This window comes from Sciurus carolinensis, chromosome 11 (assembly GCF_902686445.1).
Source record: "Sciurus carolinensis chromosome 11, mSciCar1.2, whole genome shotgun sequence".
Lineage (NCBI taxonomy): Eukaryota > Metazoa > Chordata > Mammalia > Rodentia > Sciuridae > Sciurus > Sciurus carolinensis.
The window spans coordinates 116361618-116383039 of record NC_062223.1 but is presented as its reverse complement, the minus strand read 5'-3'; the positions used below and the strand labels follow the sequence as shown (position 1 = coordinate 116383039).

General features: G+C 47.8%; 2 protein-coding genes across 7 annotated transcripts in view; both read left to right on the top strand.

The window, feature by feature from the left end:
* Sik3 (SIK family kinase 3) overlaps positions 1-11989 on the top strand; it is a 242324-nt gene extending 230335 nt beyond the window's left edge. For all 6 annotated transcript variants that reach the window (XM_047518810.1, XM_047518807.1, XM_047518811.1 and 3 more), the window contains 4 exons: positions 7726-7889; positions 8737-8869; positions 9973-10143; positions 10853-11989. In XM_047518810.1, coding sequence (XP_047374766.1) covers positions 7726-7889; positions 8737-8869; positions 9973-10130 — 455 coding nt within the window. In that variant the 3' untranslated portion in view covers positions 10131-10143; positions 10853-11989. The remainder of the gene's footprint in view (positions 1-7725; positions 7890-8736; positions 8870-9972; positions 10144-10852) is intronic.
* Positions 11990-17585: 5596 nt separating this feature from the next.
* On the top strand, positions 17586-19464 carry Apoa1 (apolipoprotein A1). Its single transcript, XM_047518260.1, has 4 exons — positions 17586-17680; positions 17863-17923; positions 18096-18249; positions 18796-19464. Exons 2-4 carry the CDS (start codon positions 17881-17883, stop codon positions 19394-19396), a joined length of 798 nt encoding a protein of 265 aa, XP_047374216.1. The 5' UTR covers positions 17586-17680; positions 17863-17880; the 3' UTR covers positions 19397-19464.
* The last annotated feature ends 1958 nt before the right edge of the window (positions 19465-21422 follow it).

The window sequence follows — 21422 nt, the reverse complement described above, 5'->3', positions numbered from 1 at the left end:
CTTATTTTCTCAGTGGTGGCACTTGCCTGAAATTCCTGCGACCTGGGAGGCAAGGAGCAAGTTTGAGACCAGCCTAGGCAATTTATCGAGTTCCTGTCACTAAAAACAATTTTAAAAGGGCTAGGGATGCAGCTCAGTGGCAGAGTGCCCCTGAGTTCACCTGGGTTCAATCCCCAGTACCACCACACAAATATTTTCTCTAAGTTCTCTTCACTTTCCCTCCTGTGTCTCTTCACTTTTCCTCCTGTGTGACTCCTGTGTTCAGAAAGACTAGAGAGCCTATTAGATTCAATATTATCCCCTGATTGTCAGAGGAAACTCCTTTGGCAAGCTGTTTAATGCCAGCAACCAATATATGTGGCGTTTGGGTTGGATCTTGAAAGATGAAGAGGATATTTGGGTTTAGGGGAGAAGCCTGAGGAAAGTGGCAAGAGTGTCTCAGGAAGTGTTCTAGCCAGTAAGTAAGCTGGGTTAGTTGGGAGTGCAGTAAACGTGGAGGAGCTCATAGAAGCTAAGGGGAGAGGTTTTCTAAAATGCAGGTCCAGCTACAACTGCCACCAAAATCATAGCACACCACTCAGTTCTCCTGGCAGTTTTAGAGAAACTTGCAGGCCCGTTAGTGGGTCCTTGTCAGATCCCTTCTTTCAAGTCTAAGGACTTCATGTGTCCTACTTCTTCCAGCTTATTGACCACCTTTACTCCTCTCCTTCCTCTCTTCTTCTCCCTACATTCTTATATCCACCATCATCCCTGCTGTTATCTCCTACAAACATCTCCTGTTTTCTGGAAGAACAGGCCATAAGTCCATCCCTAAAGGTTTTAGTTCAAAAGTGCTGCATCCTTATAACCTTTTTACCAGTTTTGCTGGATCTCCCTCCCACCCACCCCCTAAGTCCACTTTCATCATTCATCTTTTCCCTCTGATCTTTTTTTTTTTTTTTTTTGGAGGGAATGGTCCTGAAGATTGAACGCAGGACATACCACTGAACTACATTCCCAGTCCTTTTAAGTGTTTATTTTGAGGCAGGGTCTCAAAATAAGACTGAGACTGGCCTTGAACTTGTGATCTTTCTGCCTCAGCCTCTCTGGTAACTGGGAGCCACTGTGCCTGGCTCTCTCTGATCTTCTATAAGAGCTTTTTCAGAAACTGCAGCCTTCGCTCCTGCTGTGCTTGCCAGTGCATTACAGAGACAAGTTGCCCTCCTTTTTACCCAATTTACTGTAAAGTGCACTCTCTAGCTCAGTGACAGATATGGCTTAAATGCTCTTTGCCCAATCTCTTTCTATTATCCATTCTTATGTTGTGACTGAGAACCACATACACAATCATCTGTTACAATTAATGAAACATATTTATAATGGCGTGAGTTTGGAATTTAGTGTAATAATGCCCTGGAGACATTATTAATGGCCTCAGGAAGCCCAGTGGGTGCTGCTCAAGTTAAAAACCCCTTCAGGAATATACATGCCTATGCGTTTTCAGTGATTTTCTTAACCATTCTCAGTGGTGTGTTCCTGCAGCCCCAGCATTTGGGAGGCTGAAGTGGGAGGATCACTTAAGCCCAAGAATTTGAAGCTAGCCTGGTAACATAGTGACACCTATCTCAACAAAACAAAACAAAGAACTGATCCCCGCCCCCAGAGGAGTCCCCATTTTCTGTACCTTAAACAGCATGAACTCACTTGGTGACCAGAGGCCTGATGTATAACCACCCATCCATTTGTTCATCTGTGTAATGATGGGACTCTTAAGCTAAATGTCCCCAGGGAAGGAGCGTGGAATTAATTTGTAGAGTTTCTGCTCTGTGCTTGGTACTTTTGACTGTCACTCAGTTGTTTTTCACAACCACCCTGGAAGTCGACGTTACAATCTGCTTTAAAAACGTAAGAGCTTACATTTTTACTCTCAGAGAATCTGCAGATCATCTGCTGCCACTTTTGCTGAGAGTTCTAGGACTATGTTCCTAGAACTGTAGGCAGGGAGGAGAGCCTGATGTTTCCTTTAATGATACCTCCATCTCCGCACAGTTACACATCAGTCCCCAAACACTTCAGTTGTTATTTCCAGGTAGAGCAATTTCAGTACAGTTTGTTGAATGACTCTTGCCCAAGACTGTGTATTGTAGGTGTTGTGGAATGCCGAGAGGAAAAGCTAAGGACATGTCCTGGGGAGCCTTCACTCTACCAGGGAAAGCAAGGCAACTTAAGAACAGCTTTAACCTGCCGTGCTCTGTATCGAATGTGACAAAAGGTCTAATAAAGGGCAGGGCTTGCGTGACCTTTCTAGACTCCCTTAAAGGTAGATGAAATGGATTGTTGGTGTTATTCAGGGAGAATTAGATGCCATCATATCAGCATTGATGTTTCTAGTTCCTTTATGGCTATTTGCCACCAACTAGTAGAAGGTCACGCACTGAGCAGGCAGCACGCTAAAGGTTTCTTCCAAATGCATGGAAGTTTTAGAACTCTCTCTGCCCTATGCTGCTTGTCTGCCACTCTGGAAGTAAAAATAAGGTTTGTCATTCCTCAATAGTGTTAGATAGACTTGATTTTTTTGACTTTGCAAATAAATAAATACAGCAGTACAGCCAATTTTCACAGTGAGGTTACCACTTGAACTCACAAAGAAAACCACATCCTCTGAGCTTGGGCAGCTTCAGGCCACCTAGAGGAGAATGCCGACAGCCTGGGAGGGGGTCACCCCAGGACCTTTAAGAGGGACTATGCAAGCATGTCATTTCTCTTATTTTCTCTTAAATCCCAGTAAATAAGTAAGGACGAGTCAACATTGACAGATTCAATAGAGGGTTGTGCAAGCTGCCCCACGGTTCCCAGGGAGGTGGGTGGTGAGCATTGTGTCCACTTGTGTGTTTTTTCCCGTGGTGTGATCACATGATCACCCATCCTCTGCACCCTCTCTGTTTTACTTTGATAAGTGCTCGTACATGGAACTCCTGGAAGTCATCTTCCTGTTATTAATATGTCCTTCAGCCAGCCTGACAAGTCTGTAGCCTCTGGATAGGCATGAAGATTGCCAGAGACCTGAGCCTAAGCCTCATGTCCCTCAGTCTACTTAGACCCAACAGCTGGTCAGTAGATCTCATCTAGAAAGTGTTATAAAGGACTTCTAGAGGCAGGCTCAGCATTCTTCCTAAAAATGAGACTTGACTTGTGTAGTCCTATATAGTTTATCAAAGACCATTTCACTTGTGTTCTGTTTTTAAGTCCCCAGACAACCCTTATTTTTCAGATGGGTAACGTAAGGGTAAGGAGAGATTAAATGACCTGCTAAGTCAGGTTCATTCTCTTTCGGTTATGGAGCTGGACTGACTGATTTGAAGTTTCCTAACTCCTTTATTTTACATTCTTTCCTATTTTCCTCTCTGTTAGTTAACTTTCTGTCACTGTGAAAAAATACCTGAGAAAATCAACTTATAAGGAGAATTTATTTGGGCTCACAGTTTCAAGAGTCGCAGTCCATGGTCAGTTGCTTTTGAGCCTGTGGAGAGGCAGAATATCATGGTGGAAGTGTGTGGTCAAACAAACTGTCACCTCATGGTGGCCAAGAAGCAAAAAAGAGAAAGAAAAGGGGTTCCAGAGTCCCCAAAGACCCTTTGAGGATATGCCCCACAATGACTTAACTTCCTTCCATTAGACCTTACCTCTTAAAAGTTTCACCCATCCCAGTAGCACCACAGGTTAGGGACCAACCCTTCAGTATGGGAGCTTTTGGAGGACATTTAAGAGCCAAACCATCAACCTCCTTGTCTCCACTCTGCACCTTCTCAACACAACTGCTGAGCAAAAGATGCTAGCCCTTTTGGGTTTCTGACCTATTGATTATGCTGAAACGTGAGCAGACAGAGCTCTGGTTTGTTTCCCAACTCTTATTAACATACTTTCTTTTCATCTTTTTTTTATTTATTTATTTTTTTGGGCGGGGGGCTTCTTTCCTTTTTAAGTGCTGAGGATCAAACCCAGAACCTCATGCACGCTAGACAAGCTCTAACACGGAGCCACATCCCCAGTCCTTTTTAATTTTGAGACAGGGTCTCGCTAAGTTTCTGAGGCTGGCCTCAAAATTTGTAATCCTCCTGCCTCTTCCACCACACTGCCAGTCACTGGGATTATATGTGCCCCTGACCACTTCATCTGATTTATTTCTTTCTTTCTTTTTTTTTTTTTTTAGTACTGGGAATTGAACTCAAGGATGCTTTACCACTGAGCTATATCCCCAGTTGTTGTTGTTTGGGGTCGGGGTGGGGGCGGTGTCCCAGGCATTGAACCCAGGGTCCTTTAACCACTGAGCCACATTCCCTGGCCCTTTTTATTTTTATTTGGTACATGGTCTCACTAAGTTGCTTAGGGCCTTGCTGAATTGCTAAGGTTGGCCTTGAACTTGTGATCCTCCTGCCTCAGCCTCCCAAATGACTAGGATTACTGGCATGTGCCACCATGCCTGGCCCTTCATCTGAGTTTTAACCATATTGGTCTTTCCCAAGTCAGGGACATCTTTGGAAATTAAAGTTTCAGTATCATTTGTTCATTTACATATGGGAAAATTGCCCCCCAAATTCTGCAAATAGGGTTCAGTTTCTTTGTTTTTATCACCTGGCTCATTATACCCTTATCCACTCAGAAATAGCATCTCAGAAAGGAAGGTGACTAATACCAGTCTACACTGAGCTTTTATGATGTGCCAGGCTCTATCACGCACTCTACATATCCACCTGTGGAGTGTAGTTAACAGGTGAAGAGACTAAGACCCAGGGGAACTGGATAGCTTTCCCAGGTCCCCTTCTTCAGAAAGTAAAGAAGCCAGGACTCAAGCCTGTCTCTCTGACTCCAGACTTGTGCTTATGATCACTGTGTCACTTGCAGCTTGGCTGAAGGATGACCTCTAGGCAAGGGGGTCAAGAAATCTTATCATGTGATTTGTCAGCAATAGCTTGTTCTGTATTGGCACTTTCAGGCCTATTGGCATCAGATGGGAAGGCTGGGAACAGAGCAGAGAGGACAGAATCCATGTGGTGCTCCCAGAACAGCCAAAGGGAAGGTTATGGTCTGGATTTGGAGAAACCTCATTCTCAGGAATAAAAAAAACACAAAAAGAGTGAGGGAAGAAAAGACCTAATAGACATGACAGATAAACATATCGAGGTCTCCAGAAAAGGGAGGAAGGCACTAGCTGTCAAGAACAAGGACTGTACACATTTTGTTGGCTTTGCCATCTCTTCATGTATGAGAAAATCCTTTAAAAATCTTTAAAGAGAGAACAGAGGAGCAGAGAGGTGCAACTGGTGAGGTTTGCATTCAACTCTCTAACAGACTTAAAAGAAGAAAGACCCCCCCCAGGGAGTTGAGTGCATGATATTAACTCTCAAAGAAGAGAGTGTAACCATTAGAAAATGCTTTGAAAATGTAAGAAGTGACTCCTGGTGCTGCTTCTTGGCAGAGCAGACAGGATCAACAGCTCCTCATTCCCACCAAGCCAGTACTTTACCACTTCCTGACAGTGGTTTTGGTTGGCCCTGGGGCCACATGGTAGCTGTGCCCACTGAGAGGAATTGACTAAGTAGACAAAATGGGCCAACTAATCCCACAGAACACGTAGGTTTTCGTGTGTAGGTTTACTTTTATCTTCCTCTCTCTGCTGGCTTTTAGCTTTTAGTTGCAAAGTAATTGACTTCTGGCTCTTCCTTTGACCTCTTTGCTTTGAGAACTTTGAAAACATTTCTCACGTGCCTTCATCTTTGGTCTCTGGGAAGCTCCCTGCTCCTCCTCTGATTTCCCCCCGAATGTCCTGCAGTATTAGCAATGTGCATGTCAGTTAGTTCCCTCCTCTTCCCCTCTTACCTCATCCCCTAAGCCTGGGCCTAACCTTGATCCTCATACAAGGCCATTTGGAAATAGAGACCTGAATCCCTTTACTCAGTGCTCAGGCAGTGTGCTTGCTTTCATTGTTCAAATAGATTAGAGCCTTTTAATTAGATTGCCTTTTAAAAATTTGTTCTTGCCAAGAGTCAGCTCATCAGGAGATAAGTTCAATAGGTACCAATGAGATTTGCCTCAAAAACCCAATCAAGCAACCAAAAACATTTGTCCAAGTCCCAGGCTCTTACAGACTGAAATCAGAAGTACTGCCGAGAGGATCCTGTCACCCTACATGTGACCCTGCTATTCTTGACTGGCCTTGGTCAAGAAGAAATACTCTTTCCAAATTCCAGGCCATAGAGTGACTTGACTCTGACAAAATACCAGTCACTATTAAGACAGTATTTATTAATATCAGTTAAAGTGATCATCATTAAGTACTTCCTGGAAATAGGACAACATTTAGAACACTGAATGCTTACAAATGTGTATAAGATAACAGTTCTTGCCCTCAAAGAATTTCTGATCTAATATGAATAATTGAGACACGTATATAATTGAACATAATACCATGGATAATGTTAGAAAAGATCAATGTAGTTCTTCTGAAGTTTGAAGGAAGAATCTGTTTCTGTTAGAAAGGAAAAGTTTCATAAAGATGACAACATTTGAGATGGCCTGATTTGGATTGATAGAAATGGAGGTAAAAGAATCAGGCATTTCCAGGTAGCAAATGCATAGGATTGTGAACAGGCAAGGAGAAGTCATGTGGTTCCATCTGACCTGAGCTTAGAATATGTCAGGGAGCAGAGTGTGAAAGGCTCATTGGAAAATAAGCCAAAGCAATGTTGTGAAAAGGAGGTGTATGGACTACTCTGTAAAAAGATTAATGTTTGTCAGGTCGTGAAGGGAACAGTTAGGCAGCCAGTGTAATAATCCAGGCAAGAGCTAATATGGCTTCAGTGAGACCGGGAAGATGGGCACTGAAGCATTCACTGGTAGATTCTTTAGACTTCAAGCTGATATGAACCACAAGGATGGACTCAGTAGTGATCTTAAGAACTTAGAAGATGTGGAAAATGAGGTTAAAGCAAGGGTGTCTAAAGGAATAACAGACTGTAGGGGAAGGTGGTGCATTTGGAACTGGACACAATAATGTTACATGCTGGTTGCATCCAAAGAAAGATGTCGGCTAAATAGCTGGGTGCATGGATCTGGAGCTTAAAAGAGCATTTCAGTAGTTCTTCGCTTAGAGGCAGTGTAGTTGGCACCGTAGAAATAGATGTTGCCAAAGTAACTGTGGAAGAGAAAAAGTCAAGGACAGAAATTTGAAGAGTGCTTGCTTCTAAAGGGTGAAGGAACCACAAAATTTGGGAGCAGCAGTTAGAGAAGTAGACAGAAGAGAGGACTAGAGTGGCACTGAGGTGAAAACTAGGGAGGAAGAGAGGAGACATCCACAGAAGGGAATGGAGGCCATCCTCCCAACCCATAGTCCTGAACACTCCAAGAGTCATCCCTCTGTGCTTCTTGATTTGGCAACACAGCCCAGTTAAGTCAACAGAGAAATGAATAAAGAAGGGGTTCATTGTGATCCAGCCAGCACCCGTTATGCGGTATTATTGTGGGGTATGGTCCCTTCATAAACTCATATTTGCTGTAGGACTTGGGTTCTTGTGCTGCTCCAGGCTCCTCTGAGCACTATTACCAGGTGACTGAGTATTAGCAGTTAGTGCAGAAGTGGTCCTCACCTTGCTCACTGCCCCTTGAAGGTCACTTCATTTCTTTCATGGGAGTTGATGTTGCTGGGAGAAGGTCTAAGTCTGCTCACCCTGTTTTGCTCTGTCTCTTTAGAGTCTGTCATAGGGAACTGCATGGATAGAAGTCCTCCAGGACAAGCTCTGGAGCTGCCAGATCACAATGGGCTTGGGTATCCAGCACGGCCCTCAGTCAGTGAGCACCACAGGCCCCGGACCCTCCAGAGACATCACACGATCCAGAACAGTGACGATGCTTATGTATGTTTTTCCCTCCTGCTTGTTGGAGGTGGGATCCCACCAGTCCCAGCTCGTGAACAGAATGTAGTAGTAAGGGGTAGCATCCACACCTCCACTCACCTCGCTCAGTGAGATCACCTCTAGGAGATATGGGGGCATTTCTCTGAATCACATTCACAGACCAGCCCTTAACTCCAGTAGATTCCCATTGGAATCTGTACTCCAAATTTTAGACCAAGGAGTCAAAACTAGTTGCCATCTGGAGGTTTAGTTATTAAACCCCAAACAGTCTAAACTCATGCCCCAGCAAATGATTTGCTTTCAGCAGCCACATTGAACTTACTGTGACAGGGGGAGCTGATCTGACTCAGCAAAGCTTCGTTGTTTGGGGCATGCTTCTAGGGTGGCACTAATGTGGAAGTAGCTAGCCGGGTATGGCTATTCCAATTTAAATTTATTAAAATTAAATAAAATCACAAAATTAGGTCCTCAGTTGTACCAGTCATACTTGGTGTGCTCAGTAGCCTCCTGTGGCTGGTAGCTGGCATGTTTATTACACAGGGCAGATACAGTGATGTCTGAAGATGGGCTCTGAGGGTGGGAGTATAGATCAGAAGCCTGGTTTTAGAAGGACAGGTAGGTGTCAAAGGGATCTAACCGGCTGAGATTGATTACACCCTCCCACTCACTGCATGAGGGAAGCTGAGGTGACTTCCCACACGGTCACCATTGCAGCATCCCCCTAGGATGGAGCTGCAGAGGAAAGGAATCTGCCCAAGCTCCCCTTTGCTGGGCTCTATAGTCCCTATAGGTTACCTGAGAGTGGCACATTCTCTGGTATGCTTATTTCCATTCCTGTTTTCTGCAGGTACAGCTGGATAACTTGCCAGGAATGAGTCTTGTGGCTGGGAAAGCACTTAGTTCTGCTCGGATGTCAGATGCAGTGCTCAGTCAGTCTTCGCTCATGGGCAGCCAGCAGTTTCAGGATGGGGAAAACGAAGGTAAGAGCCTTATGCTTGGGGTACCCTGGAGAAGTTCCTGGAGGAGGCCCTTCTTCCACTTTTGCCAGGGACCCCCCCCCTTCTGTGGAAAGAGTTCATGGGGAGGTAGATCCCCTGCATCCCCATGGAGTTCTGGACACAGCACCCTCCTCGCTTGTCTCCCCTGAATGTGAATGTGTGCAGGAGGCCTGGCTTCTGACTGAGCACTGGGTGATCACATTCTGATTTCTAATGCTATGGGAAGGTACCTTTAATAGCGGTTTTCTGGTTCTGATTAGAGGGTCTAATGTTCCTAATGGAACATTTCTTTTTCTTCTTCTTTTTTTTGTACCAGGGATTGAACCCAGGGGCACTTAACCACAGAGCCACATCCCCAGCCCTTTTTATTTTTATGTAGAAACAGGGTCTTACTAAGTTGCTTAGGACCTCATTAAGTTGCTAAGGCTGGCTTTGAACTTGAGATCCTTGGCTCAGCCTTCCAAGCTGCTGCGATTACAAGTGTGCACCACTGTGCCCGGCTCTAATGGAATATCTGCCTCCCCTTAGAACCAGTCAGGGGAGGTGTCATAATAAATACAGAGCATAGGCCTGGGGATGGGCAGGCCCTCACTAGTCAGGCTCTGCAGGGGAGGCACTTAACCTTTCTGGATCCCCAGGTCCTCAAGTGTAAAGTGCCAGAAACAGAAGTACCTGTATCCGGGGCTGTGCTGTGAGGGACGCTGGCTTAATGAGATAGCAAGATGGAGTGTGCAGCGTGGCACCCAGAACAGGGCATGCCTGGGAACGGTGCCTTCGAGCACTGCCATTGCCATCTCACCCTTAAAGAGGCGAGGCTTTCTCAAGGAGCAGTTGTCTCCTCCCACATATAGTAGTTGCTGGTTCTTGAGGGGAGAGAGGGTAAAGGACAAAAGAAAATGGGACACTTGGGAAGGATCAGGAAGAACCTGGCCTCAGCACAGGCGCTCACAACTGGAGGACCTGCCGCAAGCTGGAGTTCAGGGCTGGGAGTCAGGCTGAGGGGTGTCTCCTCTTCCTCCTCTCGCCCCTTGCCAGCTGCCTCTCTGGTTCCCTGCCAATCTCACGTGTTCTCTTTGGTTTTGCAGAATGTGGGGTGAGTCTGGGAGGTCACGAGCACGCCGACCTGGGTGATGGCAGCCAGCATTTAAACTCCTCTTGCTATCCATCTACGTGTATTACAGACATTCTGCTCAGCTACAAGCACCCCGAGGTCTCCTTCAGCATGGAGCAGGCAGGCGTCTAACACGCAATGGAAAGTGAGTGTCTTCCTGGAGAGGGCCAGCCCGGCTGTGGCCTAGTGCCAACTCCTGATGCCATCAGGAGCAGTCCTCACGTGGCAGCCACTTTGCCCTACAACCTTCACGTCTTCCTGCTTTGTCACCAAGCACTGGTCTAGTTTTGGGATGTGCATGCAGGACCTAGTCCCTTGGTTTAATTATAGAGATGAGACACATGTCCCTCCTCGTGGCAGAGTGAGCTACAGCTCCGAGGCTGGTTATTAAGGAATGGAGGTAGAACACATCAAGAAAACATATCCAGCCATATTTTTTTTAAGGAGCAAGTGACAGGATATTCTAGAGAGGAGAATGGTGATCAGAGGCCAGTGGTAGAAAATGGGTAAATCGACTGGTTTGACTGGAGTAATGCAACAGGTTTGCACTGGGTACTGTTGGTTCTGTCTCTGAAAAGACAGAAAAGACTTGATGGAAGTAAAGCCATCACTCTAATCCAACATCAGAACCTCAGTATGGCTGGCCTCTTAAAATACCTGAGGTAAGACTACGCACTACACAAGCTGCATTTTAAAAAAAGGTGGTGGTGGGGTTTCAGAGCTGGGGGTGTAGCACTTGCCTGCCATGTGCAAGGCCCTGGGTCCATCCCCAGCACCAAAGAAGTTTTTTTTAAAACTTCAGTGAAATATTGATCTTGCTCTTTTCAAACTGTTCTTTGTCTGTTTTGTTGCAGGTTTGTGTACAGCTTGGGAATGAGAAGTTTGACTTTAAACCAACAGTATCTAGCAGCGTTGCGCCAAATTGCCATTGTGTTTCTCTCCACCCAGAATATCATGGCTCCTTTCCTCACATTTGGTTCATCAGTGTGCTATTCTTTTGGGTTCTGAGGGGGTTTTGCCATGTTTGCTTATATGACCAAGTCACCAAGGAAATAAACAGGAAATCCATGTTGTCCATCTTTTGTGAAAGTGTATTTGGTGTATTTGAGTTGGGAGGGATGTTTTTGTTTTACTTGGGGGTTTGTTTGTGCTTTTTTGGTTGGTTTCGTTTTCGGTATTTTCTTCTGGAGGTGATTTTCTTTCTCTTTTTCTGGTCCTTCTGGATCTTTCTTTCTTGTTTTTTGTCTATGTTTTTTGTATATTTCTTCCTTTTCATTTCTGAGACAGGAGAGCCAGCAGTTAGAGTTCAGGGGCCAGGGCCTTAGGCCACTCCCCTCGCAGGCTTCATCGAGAGCACCCTCCCTTGCTCCACATTGCTCTTCCACGGGAGCAAATGTAAAGGGAGAGCATCTCTAGAATCTCAGTGGCAGAGAAGGGAGAGGGAAGGGGTGATGGCCTCTGGCCCTTGGAGAACAAAAAGAGCAAAAAATAAGAAGAGTGGGAAACACCAGGCCTGGACCTGGAGGTCTCTGCTGGTGGATCTGCTGAAAATGCACCTGACCTGCACAGAGGCTACGAGTGACCTGGTGGCATTTGGTCGCCAGCAGGGAGGTCTCAGCTTGAGCCTCTTTTTGGTATATAACTCAGCTCCCCTCTGGCAACCTGCAAAGTTGATCGCCATTCCCACCCTGCTGGTTCTGCCCATGAACTGAACGCCCATCAGTGGTGCACTCTGCTTTGTGCGTCTTTTCTTTCTCATTTTATATTGTGTTATGAAAAGGATTGTTTTTCCATTTGTGTGTGTGTGTGTGTGTGTGTGTGTGTGTGTTTCCCTTCCAGCCTCTTTGTCACAGGCAAGAAGAATAGGAGGTTGTCTTGGGTCCTGCCTGTCTCTCAACCTCCTCCTCCCCAGGCATCCTCAGCCCCTATATTTTAATTCTTAATCATGTAGGAATTGTTTTTGGTAAATGTTGATATTATTGTTATTATTATTGTTATTATTAATAAATAAAGACAAAAGGAATTTTTGTTTAAAAGAGAAGTGTTTAACCAGATTCTGTTCTATTTGAATTGTGATTTGCACCTTTGGTTCAAAGCTTTTTCTTCAGGCATTGTAATTGTAAACAGCTCTTTCTTGTGCCAGTGACAGATAGAGTGGTCTCTTTTCCCCAGTTGAAGCAGCGCATTCGCAATAGCTATTGTTTATGTCATTACCTTTATTTTTCTCTTCACTGTTAGAAACCAAAGTCTTCTCTGCTGGCTGGGACTTACAGGGGATCTGGGTTATCTTCTTCTGATGTTCAAACCAGAGAGACATTTGATATCCTGACTCTCAACCCTTTCTTCTGGGAAAGGGAGTAAAAGTTTCCTAGCCCCTCCTAGTCTTTATCCTGAATTTGCACAGAAGAGAGCTGGTGCCCAGTGAGGCCATCCTGATATCGCCGGCAGGATCCCCATGCAGCTTGTCCGTCTTCACTGGTACTGGCAGCTCAGCTCCTGGGCCCACTATCCCTCAAGTGGATTTCTGCAGTGCGAGAGTCTTGCTGGGGATCTGTCCCATGTTTCCATGGCCCCCAGTCTACCCTCCACTTGTGGGGTCACCAAATACCCACCAGAAGGAGGTTTACTTACCAAGAAAGCCCTAAAAGCTATTGTTGACCTCTCCGGGCTTGTTCCGACTCTGATGCCCCATCTTACCCTACTGCTACCACACACTCAGCCTGATCTGTTTACAGGGTACTGGATTTATGGAAGAGCAGATTGCCACCCTCCAGCAACCACCCAGATGAAAGCCAGTGAGCCTACTAACCGTGCCATCCTGCGAACTACACTTTTAAAGACATCATTGCTTTGTATTGTAGTAACCAATATGCGCAGTATATGTTGAATGTATATGAATATACTTTCCTATTTCTGTTCTTTGAAAATGTCAGAAGTATTTTTTCTTTCTCATTTATGTTAAACTAAAAAATGATTTTTAAAAAATCTCCAGACTCAAGTTGCTAAAAGACCTTTTGTCCTTGTTTATGTGGGGCATTTACAACTTAGTAACTTGGTTGGACAGTAGGAGGTTGTGAAAATAAAATCCTGATTATGTTCTAATGCTCATATGTTATTTGCCTTGTGGTTCCGAGTCTAGTTGAGAGAAGCATCCAGGAGGGTGGAAGCTGGAAGACTGGGGGCAGGAGAAGTCTGCCAAGCTCAGGGTAGGGCTTTCCGCAGGGAGCATTGGCACTGCTGAGTGGGCAGGAAACAAATTCCTTGAAAGGCTAACTGTGAAGAAGGAAAGAGTTGGCAATGAGAGTCTTACGGGGCGATCCCAGTCAGCCAGGTGACATGTTAGCCAAAATAAGTAGTATGACAGTAAGGGGACTTTTCCCACCATTTTCCCTTTCTCCACACCTGAACTCCAAAGAACAGGGTAGAATTTCCAGTGAGATCCCAGGGAGCTAGTTGGAGGTCTTCTGCGAGTGAAGCTTTCTGAAGCTGGAATTACTGAGTTTGTAAGAAGGAGAATGAGTGAAGGTGACTTATGAAAACTTTACAGTCCATGGGGGACTAGAAAGTCGCTGTGAGACTGATGAGAACAGAAAGGGCCTTCTCAGGGTCTTTTGGAAGTTCCGAGTCTGTACACATTCCCGTGCAGGGCAAGGTGGATCTCTGGAACCAAACTGTGATACACCCAGATGCCTCCCAACAACTTGGGCACCTTTTGTCATGGGTGCCACTACCCTCTGAAGTCAGCCAGGGTGCCTCTGTTTGGGTTTCCAGATGAAGCAGGGCCCTGGAGATCTTAAGAGTTCTAGAAAATGGAAACTGTGCTGACAGCTCCTTACGTGATCCTCTTTCTGACTTTGTGCCATGTCCCACCCCACCCCATCTACAAAGATAAGAATTCCAGGGCTGCTGGTCAAAGATGAGCTGTGTTGGCCTCTTCCTGAGTAGGAATATCAGGCAGAATTGGTTACAGTGCCCCGCCCCAGAGTCCACCTTGGGACTCCATCACAAGAACTGCGACAAAATTATCCAGTAGGAAGTACTGGAGGTGGGATCCTCTCCCCTGCTCAAGCAGAACCTCCCCAGCCCTACCTCCCCAGTCCTGGCCCAAACCATTGTGTTGTCAAGTGAATGTTCTGGGCAGGGTCTGGTAGAGGTTGGATGCTCATTTCTTGAGTCTTCCCTCCAGGATCTGCTCCTTCATATGACCCTTGCCAATCTGATGAGCCTTCCTTTAGTGTGCCAGTGTCACTCACTGAGCAAATGTTTAGCAAGTGTCTGCTAGGTGCCAGGCGTAGCGAGGGACAGAGTCCTCTCCCATCCAGACTGATCATGTATGTTGGGACATAAATTATGAAACGGTTGCTAGTCATCCTGAGCAGGAATCACTCCTGTAGCAGCTGCCAGCTCACCCACACATGGCAAGGGGTCCAGGGCCTGCACTTGGAGGCCATTTCAGAAATGGTCCCAAGAGGAGGGAAGAGGATGGTGGGAATAAGGATCAACAGTGATGGGCCCTTCATCCACTAAGCAGTCCCACCCTGGGCTCTCAACATTTCTAACAGTCACTGGACTCAGATTCTGTGATGAGCCCAATTTTTTAGTTTCTCCATAGGCCTCTGTCCAGAAAGACTCCTTCCTTTCCCAAATGGTAAAGCGGTATCTAGACTCATTTAAGCCAATGTCTTACAGTGAAATGGAGCAGACCAGTGAATAAGTATGTTAAACATGGAAACTTCCTGCTTGGTAGCTGCTGTCCCAAAGCTCCCTGTCCTCTACTGATGCCCTGGAATCCCTGAGCCAAGAACACCCCTGAAAAGAGTCCTAGGGCCATCATTAAAGAACAAGAAGACAAGTATCCTGATTCCCAGCCCTGCCACACTCAGTCTCACAGCTGAAAGAGACAGGGCAGTTCTTAGCTCTGAGCTGCAGTTTTCTGACAGGCAAAATGACAGGAGAAACTCTGGCTTCCAGCCTCACAGGGACATAATAAGTTAACTGTGGAAGTGATTTGGCCACTTAAGAACTGCAAATATTAGATGCTAGGTTTAACCATAGTAATTTCGGTAATAAGCCAAAAGAAGGGTAAAGCAGTAGCAGGTAACTTGGGAGTCCAATCAATAAGCATCTCAGATCCCCCACTTGCTGGCTGAGATGAACTCAAACCCCACCCCAAGAAAGGAACATCTCTTTGACCTGAGATCCAGTAAGCTTCCCCCATGGGGTGTGGGGTCAGTTTTCTCCCTTCTCTGTAAACCACAGGCTGGCAATAGCCTGCCAGCTCCCTCTCTGCTTCGTTCCACAGACATCTGGAGTGACTTCTGTCCTGGAGATGTCCCACATCTCAACACCTACAAGCAAGGCCAAAGAGAACTGTGGGATTCCCTCTCTCCCAACTTTCGCTGCCAGAAGGTCCTAGGCTATACTGAGGAAGTGCAAGTGTGTTTATGGCAATAGGGGGATGGAACCCAGGAACTGGGATTCTGGGACACAGAATATTTACTGTTTATTGAGCGCTAATGACCTTCCTAAAAGTGTTGCTGTACATACTCACATTGTGTTGAAGCAACACAAATGTATTATTTTATAAATTTGGAGGTCAGAAGTCCAAAAGGGGTCACACTAGACTAAAATCATGGTGTCAGTGGCATTGTGCTCCTCTGGAGTCTCTAGGGGAAAATCTGCAGGGAAAGGCCACCTGCATCTCTTGGCTCATTCTTCCAGGTTCACATTGCTCTGACCTCGGCTTCCATGCTCAAGTCACGTCTGTCTTGGCCCCTTCTTCTGGATATTGAAGGACAATTGTGATCACCCTGGGCCATCCACCCCAGCACAGGCCTTAATCATGTCTACAAAACTCTTTTGGCCAAGCACAGTCAGTCATGGGTTCCAGAGAGGACGACGTGTACATCTTTGGAGGGTCATGATTCTGTCTACTACACACTGTGACCCCTGTTAATCAGAGATGGCATGTTCTATCATTATCTTCATTTAGCAGATAAGAGCCTTAGGTGTGGGGAGGTTATGTAACTTGCCCAGGGTCATATGGCTAATAAGTGTCAGAGCCAGGATTCAAACCTAAGGTTGGTGGCTCCCAAGGCTTCTCAGAGACAAAAGGCAGGCTATCAGCTGGGGCTGGAGTGGGAAAGGCCTGGATCCCAGCCACTCCCAGATCTGACAGACAGAAATACCAGATTGCTTTCTAGAGAGTTAGGGAGTTTCCTGGGGTGATGGGTTAGGACACATTTCTTCCCTGGAACCTAAGTCCAGAGACCTGGGTGCTAAGTCCAGCCCTGCCTCTAACGCTCTGAGAAATGAGTGATGTTGATTCCTTCCATTGGCTTCTGCATCTGGAAGGTGACAGGGTGGGGAGAGGCTGAAGTAGTGGGTTTCAAAGTTCCCCTCGGCTTGGACATCACAGGCTAAATGACCTGGACTTTCCTGGAGAAGCCTTGCAAGATGGTGCTGCAAACACCAACCAACACACAGCACCTTTCACTTACAGGCTCTCTCGGGGACTCCAGCACCCTGGACATTTCTTCTTCTTCTTCTTTTTTTTTTGGGGGGGGGGTGCTGGGGATCAAACCTAGGGCCTTGTGCTTACAAGGCAAGCACTCTACCGACTGAGCTATCTCTGCAGCCCCCCATCCTGGACATTTCTTGAACCTGCTCCGCAGATAGGAAACTGAAGCTCAGAGAGATTTTATAACTGGCTCACATTCCTCCTTCAGCAAGATGGAGGCAAATGAAACAAAAACCCAGGTCTCCCGCTGTTTCCACATCCAGGGGTCCTTCCCCCACACAGGGCTTCCTCCACTCTGACAGCCACCCTCAATTGTATGTGATCAAACAATGCAAAGGTACATGTGTGAACAAATGAAAATCTACACTTGAAATTCTGAGATTATGCTTTTTCGGTGTGAAAAAGTCTGTTTTGAAGTGATGGTAGATGGTGATGCTGGCTTTGAAAGGAAGACAGGGGCAATATCTTTTTATGACAAAATTAATAGTCGGCAACTTCATGTTGGTCTCTTGCATTTATTTTGATATGTCAGAGGCCTCTGAAATCTCAGTCTGGGGCCCTGAGCATCCTCCTCCCACAATTCCCTAGTGCCACAGTTTCCCTTGGATTTGGGGTTCGGGAAGCCTGTGAAGGGTGAAGAGAAGTGTGTGGCACCCTGGGACTAGAGGGGGGACCGGGGTTGGTGGGAGGAGGCGCAGGAGCAGTGCAGACAGACAGACAGACAGACCTGTGAAACAATCTCCCTGGAATGCAAGAAGCCGGCGGAGGAGGAGATCTCCTGAGTGGAGAAGTCCCAGGTCCCTTCCCCTCTCTCCCTGCAGTAGGCACAGGGCACAATGACATGCACACATTCCCACAGTAGGAAGGGAAGGGGATGGGTGCTGCTGCCCCAAACCCCGGACCCACAAGCCACCTTCATCCTGCCCATGCCTGAACCCTTGACCCCTGCCCTGCAGCCCCCACAGCTTCCTGTTTGCCCACTCTATTTGCCTGGCTCTAGGGACAGAGCTGATCCTTGAACTCTAAGTTCCACATCGCCAGAACCAGTGAGCAGCGACAGGGCCTGACTGGGCTTATCTGTCCTCCAGCCCAGCCCCTGCCTGGAGGCATAAATAGATGGGGGAGCGCCGGACAGTCAGAGGCTGCTGGAGAGTTCCTGGAGGTAAGTGCTGCTGCCTGCCCCAGGCTGCTCCGGCTCCCCAGTTCTAGGCTTGGGGTAGGACCTGGGTACCTGGGGCCTTCCTCACTCTAGGCCCCTCCTCTTCTCCTGGCTGGACTACATGGGGGAGCATGGGGCTCCTGCATGCCAAAGGCCCCCTCAGCCAGACCCCTCTTCTCCTCCAGGTTACCACAGCCTGCAGGATGAAAGCAGTGGTGCTGACTGTGGCTGTGCTCTTCCTGACGGGTAGGTGCCCCCAGCCTACGGAACCTGATATTGGGGATTTTCCCTAAGCCCAGTGGCCCACCTTCCTGGGTGCAGTGGAATTTCTCACTTGCCCCTCTCCCTCTCTGTGCCTGGTGTTTGAGCCCAGCTCCCGACCCACAGCTACCTGACCAGGGTCTCCCTCCACCCCCAGGGAGCCAGGCTCGGCATTTCTGGCAGCACGATGATCCCCAGTCCCCATGGGATCGAATGAAGGATTTCGCCACTGTATACTTGGATGCAGTCAAAGACAGCGGCAGAGACTATGTGACCCAATTTGAAACCTCTGCTTTGGGAAAACAGCTAAAGTAAGGACCCAGCCTGGGGGCTGGGGCAGGGGAAAGGCAGTGGGGTCCTGGGGTCAGAGAGGCCTATGGGAAGATGTGTAGTCAGACTACTGCAGTCCTCACCTGCTATTTGATGAGCTGACCCCGTGGCAGGTCTTGGGTGGAGAAATAAGGGTGGGATCCCCAGGCAGGGTCACCATCTCCCAGCAAGGGCCCACCTAATCAGTGACCACACACCGCATTTCACCTGTGAGTGCAGCCAGCCCCTTCATCTCCTGACTCCCAGTGCTTCAGAGACAAGATGGTTCTTCAACACCCATGTCGACCCCAGTTCTGTTTCCCACTAGTTCCTCCTTGCACCTCAGGCCATCTGTGAATGGGACATGGTGGGTGGTGTTTAGGGTGTTGGAGCCAGTGCATGGGAAAACTGGGACCACAGCTGTTGCACGTGCAGGGACAGGTGATGGCCAGAGCCCACCCCAGGTAAGCTGGGGCGCTAAGCCTGCAGATCCAGGGCAGTCCAGGCTGTCCAGGAAGCCACTCCTCAGACCCTCTCTTCCACATCAGCCTGAAGCTCCTGGACAACTGGGACACCTTGAGCACCACTGTCAGTAAGGTGCGCGAACAAATTGGGCCGGTAACCCAGGAATTCTGGGATAAACTAGAAAAGGACACCGTGGCGCTGAGGGAGGAGATGAACAAGGATCTGGAGGAGGTGAAGCGGAAGGTGCAGCCCTATCTGGACGACTTCCAGAAGAGGTGGCAAGAAGACGTGGAGCGCTACCGCCAGAAGGTGGAGCCGCTGAGCACGGAGCTGCGCGAGGGTGCGCGCCAGAAGCTGCAGGAGCTGCAAGACAAGCTGAGCCCACTGGGCGAGGAGCTGCGTGACCGCGCCCGCACCCACGTGGACGCGCTGCGCACGCATCTGGCGCCCTACAGCGACGAGCTGCGCCAGCGGCTGGCCGCGCGCCTCGAGGCGCTCAAGGAGGGCTCCAGCCTCGCCGAGTACCAGGCCAAGGCCACCGAGCACCTGAGCGCGCTCAGCGAGAAGGCCAAGCCCGCCCTGGAGGACCTCCGCCAGGGCTTGTTGCCGGTGCTGGAAAACATCAAGATGAGCCTCTTTAGCGCCATCGACGAGGCCTCCAAGAAGCTGAACACCCCCCAGTGAGGCGCCCGCAGCTACTCTTCCCCCATTGCACCTTTCGGTTTCTTAGAATAAACGTTTCCAAAGTGGAAGCAGCTTCTTTCTTTTCGGGGAATGGAGGTGGGGTGCGGGATGCTTGAGAGGACATCCAGGGAATAACTGGTGGGAGCCATTGACATTGGGCAGAGACTTAAGCAATTCTGATTCAGCCTGGGCTTCTGCGGGGTCTTAATCCGTATTGGAAGACCTTCAGGCGCCTGATTGGTTTGAAATGAGAGTCAGTTGAGTCCTTGTCTTAACAAGATGCAGAAAGAAAGGCGGTAATGGAGGGTCAGCCAAAATGGTAGATAACCCAAGAGACCTAAAGAGGGTCAAATGGAGGTGCTGCAACCCTGCCTAAGGGGATCCAGGAACAGGGCTGGGAGAAGTGGTTCCCCCTCCCAGAGGTGGGAGCTGGACCGGGAAGGTGTTCACCTGAGCAGAGGGCAGGAGCCTTTTCTCTCTGTCTGGCTCAGCCTGGTGGGGTGGGCCTCAAGGAGCCATTGAAGGATTTGGGCAGGTGCAAATGAAATGATTGAAATCCTTTTTTATTTACTCAAAAGCCTCTTAAGCAAACACTTCCCTTTTCTTTTTGGCAAGGGAAGGACCCCCTTTCTACTACTTCCCCCTTCTCAGAAACAGGCACAGCTATGGAAGCTGGCTGTCCTATCCATGTGGCTCCAGGCGTTGCTACTCGCTCTTTCTGCAGGCTCTGACCAGGTCAGACACAACACCACCTCTTGCAGGTAATTTGCATATTTTATTCCCAAGATGGCTTCATCTCCATCAACTCATTGCATCCTTTCCTAAATCCTTTACAGATCGCCAAGCTGAAGCCTGGACTTGTGAAATCACTTAGTGAAAGGCAGGATGGGCTGGGTTGCTCATTTTAGATCCATCTGCCCATTGGCATCTGTGATTATTTAAGACAAAATAAATACGTGGCCAGGCACTGAAGTTCACATGGGTGTGAACACATGTGTGCACATTCTCACATGGACATCCCTGTCACCCTCTTCATGCTCACATCTGTGTGTTCCCATGTGCATGCACGGTTTTCACGGATCTGGGAAACCCTTCCCTGGAGCTGCCCCCTGCCCCCTGCCCCACCACATAGAGCCTTTTGCCCTGTGGTACAGGCCTCTAGATTTATTTTTATTTTATTCCATTTTATTTTGTTCTATTACGTATGTATGTATATATCACTGGGGATTGAATCCAGGGGCACTTTACCACTGTTATATCCCCAGTCCTCTTAATTTTTTGTTTTGAGATAGGAGTCTCACTAAGTTGCCCAGGCTGGCCTCGAACTTGCCATCCTCCTACATCAGCCTCCCAAGTTTCTGGGATTACCGACATGAGCCACTGCACCCAGCTCAGGTCCCTGGATATTCTATTCCTTCATGACCAGTGTATCTTAATGAATTCTTGGATAATGGAGTGGGCTTTTTAGATTCTAATATCCAGAGCTACATTTGGATGGGAACATTTCTCAGGTGTGGGCACTGAGGTTCCTGGCTATAGTTGGGCAAGAAGAGAAACCCAGTGAATTTCCAGAGAGCAGGCGGTCTCTAGTTGGGGCTGTTTGCATTGATGCCACCAAGATTGTAAAGGAGCCCAGCCAGCACCTGGCAGAGGAGTACATAGTTTTTTTCTATGCCAGCAGAGCAGAATATGGACAGCTGGCCCAAGCTCAAGATCTGGCCCTGGCAGAACCTTGGTCTTTTATCTGTAGAGTGGGGGCCTGATCTGTGGTCCCGGAACTCTCTGATGTGAACATCTGTTGGGGCAGGGGACACAAGGAACAGCCCCTGTTGGGGGTGACCTTGTGCTCCTTGGTTCTGGTCCTAAGGGGCCAATCAGTTCAGCTATAACAATGACAACCATTCACTAGGTATCTCTGATGAGCAGGTGCTATGCCAAATGCTTTCAAACTGTTTCATTTTCACAACAAACCAACAGTGGAGGGGGTGTTATTATACCCATTTTACTGATAAGAAAGTGAGGCTGA

Excerpts from the sequence above, each read along its gene's own strand:
- Apoa1 (XM_047518260.1), top strand. The coding sequence starts at position 17,881 with ATGAAAGCAGTGGTGCTGACTGTGGCTGTGCTCTTCCTGACGG. Across the intron at positions 17,924-18,095 it reads GGCTGTGCTCTTCCTGACGG|GGAGCCAGGCTCGGCATTTC; the intron begins GTAGGTGCCCCC and ends CTCCACCCCCAG. Across the intron at positions 18,250-18,795 it reads GCTTTGGGAAAACAGCTAAA|CCTGAAGCTCCTGGACAACT; the intron begins GTAAGGACCCAG and ends CTTCCACATCAG.